The 8,652-nt window shown below is 33.5% G+C and overlaps 1 protein-coding gene across 1 annotated transcript; it reads right to left on the minus strand.

Moving 5' to 3' along the window:
• Window positions 1–295: 295 nt before the first annotated feature.
• Window positions 296–6,956, minus strand: LOC124842375 (mitogen-activated protein kinase homolog MMK2-like). The gene is made up of 6 exons (XM_088114587.1): window positions 6,628–6,956; window positions 6,408–6,537; window positions 6,188–6,325; window positions 5,675–6,007; window positions 1,063–1,246; window positions 296–952 (listed from the first exon to the last, which is right to left on the minus strand). Exons 1-6 carry the CDS (start codon window positions 6,783–6,785, stop codon window positions 777–779), a joined length of 1,119 nt encoding a protein of 372 aa, XP_087970713.1. The 5' UTR covers window positions 6,786–6,956; the 3' UTR covers window positions 296–776.
• Window positions 6,957–8,652: the final 1,696 nt, after the last annotated feature.

Genomic DNA, 8,652 nt, shown 5'->3' on the forward strand with positions numbered 1-8,652 from the left:
AAACACATATATGATGTAATTAACGTGTCAATCTATTATGTAAAGTAAAATATAATCATGGCTTAAAAAGATAGATAAATAGATCGTATTATCTCATTGTAGAAGTAAGTGGATGAAATTAGTCTCATCGTGAATGCTTACCTTCAATATTTCACTATGGCGTTTGAAAATAGTCTCATCGTAAGATTAGCATTGTTAGTCCAACTCTTAAGTATAACAGGAATATAGAACTCTGGTATAGTGAACTAGCGTAGCCATGAAACGACAGTGTGTAAAAAGCCAGACATAATAGATGTGAAACAAATGGTGCTAGATCCAAACATTTAAACCAGAACAAAAAATTAATGATAAATAATAAGCAAAAGGCTCCATGACAGACCATATTTGTCATCATAATTGTTTCCCTAAATCCTGACTACCAATTTGATTCCTAATGATTACTCATTTTGGTTTATCCTGAATGCTTTAGGACTAGATTACAACAGTGAAACTTTCTGAATTTCTATACATAGCAATTAATCTGAATAGTGGATAGGCACTGTATTTAAGTGAAGAGGTGTATCATGGTACATTATCCTAATAAGAAAGAATACTAATGTTTCCCTCGTCACTCAACTATTAGTTTCACACGTTACACCCCATCATTTCTCTTTATTTCCCTTCTTGACTCATTGTATCATCAATCATATGAATCACTTATCTTTCCCTCCTCCCGTGTCTCTCCAGATGTACACCCAAGACCAAGAGTGATCAGGTGATCATATTTCAAGAAAGAATTACTGACTGGGTGGATCCGGATTGAATTTCACTGATTCCCTCCAGATGAGCTCCTTGATGTGCTCTTCAGTGCATGTTGGCTGCTCAAAATCAAAATTGAATTGCCCAGGACCAACTGGTTCATCATTGATGTCATGAAGTGATGAAAGGTATGGGTGACACAGTGCTTCATCAACTGGAGGAAATAAGTGAAATATTACAAAAAGTGTATAAACAAATATGAACTTACATTCAATAATAAGCAAGTTAAAAATACATCCTTGAAACATAATTCATGAGGCATACCTGTAATGCGTTTGTTGGGATCAAAGATAAGCATCTTCTCTAGTAAATCCAATGCCTCAGGAGACATACTTGGGAATCTAGCCGAGAAATTTTGCTTCCTATAATGGGGAAGCTGTCGAATATATCTTTTAGCATTTTCACTTCGGAGAAATGCAAGACTAGCATCATCTGGTGAACCTAATAACTTTTAAGCAAAAGGAAAACATAAGAAGAGTGTCAAGTTACAAACTAATTTACACATAACTGCAAAATCGGCTTATGCAATCCCTCCATTTTCTAACAATGACAACATTCAAAGATGGAAATACAAACCCTCCGTTATTCCCTAGTGTAGAAAGGGTAGAAGGTTTGGATAGATATCACAGGAATTTATGTCACGCAGCAAATATGTTGGTTTATAAACAAAACCACGACGATGCTAAAGATATTGGCTTTTTATAACATTAACAATGCTTACCTTCCAGCTATCAAAAATAGTAAATTAGCAAGAGTAATGTTATTTCCAAATTATTTTTCACTCTCATTTCCACAACAAGGAGAAAGTCAAGATGAGAAGAGATAGAAGTGTGGATTAAGATTGTTAGTATTTTGAAGGTTGTGAAAGGAGTAGTTGATGTGGTAGAGAAAATGTAGAGATAGTAGAATGTAGAAGTAGTAGTTGAAAGAAGTGTTGTAGTTGTCTTTAGTTGTAGTAGATGTTAGCTCATACAAATGGTAGATGTTGGCTTCATACAAATGGTAGATGTTGGCTTCATACATCAAATGGTAGAGTTCATGGGTATTTATAGACCCATAGATTATTCTAGAACATACTAGCCACAACTTATGTGGAATGTTCTAGATTTTTACCTATGTAGAATATTCTTGATTTTTCTTCCTATCTTAGGTTTTTCTAGAATATTCTAGAACTTGTATTGCATTTCAATTCTTCTATTTAAGGAGCTTCTACATTCTTCTAGAATTTGCATTACACTTTAATACTCCTCCTTAATGCAAATTCGGTAACTCCAAGCATTGTGCGCAGTAGTTCAAATCTTGGTCTTGGTAACATATCTTTAATTTGATCTTCTTCCTCCTTTGCCTTGACCATAGTTCTTGCTTTGATGCTTCTTCATAACAGTAAGGCTCAATCATGGCCATATTGCAAGTTTCATATATGTCTACCAAAGATTTTACTCTTCTTGGACTAGATTCAGGTGAAGAATCTTGTTGTGGAGGTGGAGAAAGCGTACCTAAATTTTCTTCCTCTTCTTGAGTTTCTTCTTGAGATTGTTGCACTGGAAGTAGAATGTTGCTTTTAACAACTTTTTCTTCTTCCCAATTCCAAGAAGCATTTTCATCAACTTCAACATCTCGACTGATGATGAGCTTTTTAGTTTGTAGGTTGTAAACTCGATAGCCTTTTGACTGTGTGCTATATCCCAAAAATATTCCTCGTATAGTTTTGTCTTCAAGCTTGTGCCTCCTTTGATCAGGAACATGTATGTAGCAGATAGATCCAAATACTCGTAGGTGTTTAGCCGATGGCTTTCTCCCACTCCAAGCTTCAATAGGAGTCTTATCTTGGACTGCTTTAGTTGGACATCTGTTTAGAATATAAACTGCAGTGTAAACTGCTTCAGCCCAAAAAGTATTAGGCATACTTTTCTCTTTCAGCATTGATCTTGCCATCTCCATAACTGTGCGATTCTTTCTCTCTGACACGCCATTTTGTTGTGGAGTATATGCGACTGTAAGTTGTTGCTCTATGCCTTCATCTTCACAGAATTTGTCAAACTCGCGAGATGTGTACTCCTTGCCACGATCACTTCTAAGTACTTTTAGCTGTTTTCCACTTTGCTTCTCAACAAGGGCCTTGAATTTCTTGAATACTCCAAAAACTTCTGACTTTGCCTTTAAGAAATAGACCCATGTCATTCTAGAGAAGTCATCGATGAAGAGGATGAAATACCTGTTGTTATGATGTGAAGGTGTTCTCATCGGTCCGCAAACATCGGTATGAATCAACTCCAATAAGTCTTTTGCTCTCCATGCTTTGTCTGTCGAGAATGGTAATCGATGTTGTTTTCCGAGGAGACATCCTTCACATGATTCATTATTCTCCTTCAAGCATGGAAGATCTCTCATCATGTTTTTCGTATATAGAAGTTTTAAGGCATGTGTGTTGAAGTGGCCAAATCTCCTATGCCAAAGCCATGAGTCATCAACTTCTACTTTCATGGCAATATTAGTTCCAGGTTTGAAGCTTATAGGAAAGCTTCTATTTCTCTTCTCCATTTTTACTTGGCCAATTTCTATCATTTTACTGTCATAAATTTTGCATGTATCTTTCTCAAAATGAAGAGAATATCCATTCTCCATCATTTGGCCAATACTTAAAAGATTTTCTTTAAGATTTGGAACTAGTAAAACATCCTTGATGAATTTCGTACCTTTCTTTGTCTCCACCATGACAGTTCCTTTGCCTCGAGACTCCACTGTGGTGCCATTTCCTAGCCGAACTTTGACATTGACAGATTTATCAATGTCTTTGAAGATGCTTTGATCTTTCGCCATGTGATTGCTGCATCCACTATCCAAGTACCAACTTCCTTCTCTACCAGAAGATTCTTGATTGGCGTAGAATAAGAGTTTCTCTTGATTATCTTCTTCCGCAAAGTTTGCTTGATACTTATTTTTATTACGACAATACTTTTCTACGTGACCAAATTTCTTGCAATAGTGGCATTGAGGTTTTCCATGATGCCAACAATCTTTTTCCAAGTGACTTGTCTTTTTACATATGCCACATGGAGGATATTTTTCTTGACGAGTCTTCGAGAAGCTTCTAGGATTTTCTTTATTTCTAGAAATTTCTTCTCTACTTTTATTTCCTTCATATTCTTTATTCTGAGACCGTAATTTTAGTTTTGATTGAAAGGCATTTTCAACCGAGTCTTCTTCATGCCTTTTCAATCTTTGTTCATAAGCTTCAAGAGAGCCCATTAGTTGTGTGACTGACAATGTAGCCAAATCTTTTGTTTGTTCAATCGCGGTTGCGATTGCATCATACTTTTGGGGAATAGAAATTAAAATTTTCTCAACGATCTTTTTGTCAAGAATATTTTTCCCATAGGCTCTCATCTGACTAACTATTTCTTTTATTCTAGAATAGTAGTCTTTAATGGTCTCAGATTCTTTCATTCTTAATAATTCAAACTCTCGTCTTAGAGAATGAAGTTTAATATTGCGTACCTCGTCACTTCCTTGAAACTCCTCTTGTATTGTATTCCAAGCTTGTTTTGCACTTGTGGCACCAATTATCCTTGGAAAAATTGTCTCATCAACTGCTTGTTGAAGAACAAATAAAGCCCTTGAATCCTTCTGCTTGTTTTCTTTCAACTCCTTCTTTTGAGCTGCAGTAAGAGTAGAGGTGTCTTCTGGAATATTGAATCCCTCTTCTATGATATCCCATAAATCTTGAGAGCGGAAGAATGTCTTCATTTTGACACTCCAAAAATCATAATTTTCTCCTTTGAAAATAGGTACTGGAATTGATGATGTTTGATTAGTAGTAGCCATGTGTTGAGAATATATTTGGAAGTAGTAGAATGAGTTATAGTTTTGTTTGAGGTAGTTGAAAATTTTATCTACGCCTAGTAGATGACCGAACGTAGCTCTGGTACCACTGTTAGTATTTTGAAGGTTGTGAAAGGAGTAGTTGATGTGGTAGAGAAAATGTAGAGATAGTAGAATGTAGAAGTAGTAGTTGAAAGAAGTGTTGTAGTTGTCTTTAGTTGTAGTAGATGTTAGCTCATACAAATGGTAGATGTTGGCTTCATACAAATGGTAGATGTTGGCTTCATACAAATGGTAGATGTTGGCTTCATACATCAAATGGTAGAGTTCATGGGTATTTATTGACCCATAGATTATTCTAGAACATACTAGCCACAACTTATGTGGAATGTTCTAGATTTTTACCTATGTAGAATATTCTTGATTTTTCTTCCTATCTTAGGTTTTTCTAGAATATTCTAGAACTTGTATTGCATTTCAATTCTTCTATTTAAGGAGCTTCTACATTCTTCTAGAATTTGCATTACACTTTAATAAAGATGGGTAATTGCATAAAGATAAAAGAAGAAAAAAAATGTTGTGAAAGTGTTGTAAGAAAATGTAGGAATAACACTATTCAATAAGTAATAGCTAGAATGGAAAAGTAAACAACTAAACCGGAAGAAAATTTTAACTGCATGGTTTTGTACTTCATTAAGGTGAAGGGTGCCATTTCTGGACAACGACAGATTTTTCTATTTCTATGCAATCAGAGTCTGAAAACCTCACAGAACCCAATTCACAAAGTTAACTATCTAGCTAATAATTAGCAGTAATAGTAAGGGTAAGAAAACAAGGAGTACAAAATGAAAACCAATGGCTTTTTGTTTCCAGCAACTTGGGAGTATTAAGCATGTCTGGAAGGTCAAGGAAACAGGGTTCATAAGTCTAAACATGTTTCTTAAGAAGAAAAAATTTACAACCAAGAGACTAATGCCAGAGAGAGGTAATGCAGTACATTATTTAGAAAGCTTCAGCAACATGTAATGTCAAAATGAAGCACCGTAACACATACCTCCGTTATAAGCCTTAGTTGATGAACATAGTCTTTCCCAGGAAATAAGGGTTCCCTGGTCAAAATTTCACCAAATATGCAACCGACAGACCAAACGTCAATTGCAGAGGTGTACTCCGAACAATTGAGGAGCAATTCCGGGGCACGGTACCACCGGGTGACCACATACTCCGTCATGAAATCGGTTTCAGATGTTATCCTTGCCAAACCAAAGTCAGCAATTTTAAGGTCACAGTTCGCGTTCAGAAGCAAATTACTGGGCTTAAGATCTCGGTGCAAGACATTAGCCGAATGCACATACTTCAGCCCCCGTAAAAGCTGATATAGAAAGTACTGCACAAATTTCAAGAAACATCAGTACCGTGCTTAATTTATTTAACCTACATGCGTTGAGATAATCACTTTAAAATATGTCAGCAACAGAATGAATGGGGATTTTTTGTGATCTTTTTTCAAAGAAAATATGAATACAATGCAAAAGTGAAAAAGGCAACGACAGGAACAGAGGGAAACCTGACAATGGTCGTCGTTAAGAGGTTGATCAGAACGAATAATGTGGTGAAGGTCAGTGTCCATCAATTCATAAACAATGTAAACATCATTGAAGACATCCTTTCTTGGAGGTCGTATGATATCCCTAACAGCAATTATCTGCGAAAAAACAGTGATTACTAAACAGAGAAAGAGAAATATAAATAAAAAGAGATTATTAAAAAGAGAGAAGAAAAGGAACATTTTCATGGTCCATGTGGCGAAGGAGCTTAATCTCCCTCAAAGTCCGTTTAGCGTCAATGATGTTGTCAAAGGCGTTAGCAATCTTCTTTATGGCAACTTCCTCGTGCGTATCGCAATTAACAGCAGCACTGAAAGAAAGAAAAGAATAGCATAGTAAGGTACCATTAATCGAAGCAAGAAAGAAGAAGAAGAAAAAAGGGTTTGTTGGGCATAGATACCAAACGATGCCGTATGCGCCCCTTCCGATGGGACGAAGCGGAGGGACATACTTGGAGGGTACCTCGAACAAGTGTCCATAAACGTTGTACTGCACGTATCGACCTCCGTGAATCATAACCTTCTTAATCCCTTCTTCCTCTTTTCCTTTGCTACTCATCTTCAAATTAACTTTCAACCACGCACTGCAAATGCCAGATCTCTCTCTCTTATTTCTTTTGAAAATCCATCATGTGAACTCGCTCATTTATTTTTCAATTCAAACACCAACTCCTCCATTTCACATTAATTATTCCTTGCTCTTTCTCCAATTCAATTTCTCCAACTGTCTATACTGTTAAATATTAATGTCAGAGTATGAAGTGCACAACCAAAATATTTTAATCAGTCTTGTTCTTCACCTAACTATAATTTAAAAAAACTAATTTAATTTCCGTGTTTAATCACGCTTCCTAATTCTTGTCTTTCTTTTTCTAAATGATTTAACTGCCAACAGCTGATTACCATTTCAATTTCGTAAAAGACTTGCTACTGAAAGACAAAGTCCTCTTAAATTGTAATTTAATTTTAAATTGACCAAATCGCAAAGGCTGTAATCAGATTCAGTCTAAGGTTTTGTAAGGATGAATTGTTTGGCAATAATTGGTATGTAAGTTTTCAACCATGGAAACTCGCCGCCAAGTGAGTATTGAATATGAAGTAGTTGTAAACAAAAGCGATTGAGCGTATCTAATTTTGACGCCAAAGATTGTAGAGTAGTCCTCCAACTCTGTTCGTGTTTCAAAGGTCACCTCAAATTGCAAACTAAGTGACCACTTGTTTAGGGGATTGGTATAAGGGTAAATTATATTAAAAGAAGAAAAGGTTTCAAAAAACAAATTTAGTATTAACATTTTTTATTAAATTAATTATAAAATTATGTTTTCGAAAATTAATAATTTTTTAATACTAATATATCTTTATTAAATTAATTATAAAATTGTTTAAGAAAAAAAAAGTCTCAAATGCTAACATATTTCTATTATATTAATTAAAACTTTAGGTTTGAGAATAAAATTTAATTAAAGTATATGTTAATTTCATTAAAATTAAAAATATATTTATTGAGTTAAATTATTTTTTCAATAAATTATAATTTAGTTTAAGATAAAAATAATAATTAGCTGTTTTTGTTGTTTTATAATCAATTTTAATATGTGTATCAATATTTTTATCTTAGTATTTCTTTTATTTGTGTGATTAATGTTTTTATTTTATTTGTATTAGAATTAAAAATTAGAAATATGTTTCCTTTTCTTGATTTTGCTTTCTCTATATTTTTTAACTTATGAAATTTTTTGTGTTGATCGAATTGTAAAATTATTAACTAAATTAGAATTTGATTAAAATTTAAGCTCTTGGTGGATATAAAAGATGAATTCTCCACTTAAGCAGATAAATATGAATTTTAAACTAATTACAATAATTTAATAAATAATTTTACATAAAAAATCCAAAAAATAAATTTTAAATAAAATGTCTTATTATTAAATTTACTTTAGGTCTCGAAAACCCTTGAACTACCTAGAACTTGTTCTTCTAGTTAAATTTTACGTCTTTTCCTGACAACACTAGTCCAAATCAAACTTAAAATTATAAAAATCAATTGAGAAAGGATAAATAGATAAGAATAAAACTTAATGTTAAATTGTTTGATGAAATTGAAATAAATGAAAAAATATATTTTAAAAACTAAGTTTTTTTTTAAAAGAGTAAGATGAAAATTAAAGAAATAATAATGTAGATTCACCGTTTTCTTTTCCTTCTCTCATCCCTGAATCAAGCCACCAATATTATTTTCCATTCCCCTTTCTACCAAATAAGGAATGTGTTTTGACAAAATATTTGCAAAAACAGATATAAAGTAAAATTAACATAGTAAAGCTAATGCAACTTGAATTATTTTGTTTAAATGTTATTATTTTAAATTTTAGTTGACGATAGAGTTTAGTATAAAATTTTCTCAACATTACACTAATTTCTTAACA

This window comes from Vigna umbellata, chromosome 4, assembly GCF_029865625.1.
Source record: "Vigna umbellata cultivar VRB3 chromosome 4, Vumbellata_1.0, whole genome shotgun sequence".
NCBI classification, from domain to species: Eukaryota; Viridiplantae; Streptophyta; class Magnoliopsida; order Fabales; family Fabaceae; genus Vigna; species Vigna umbellata.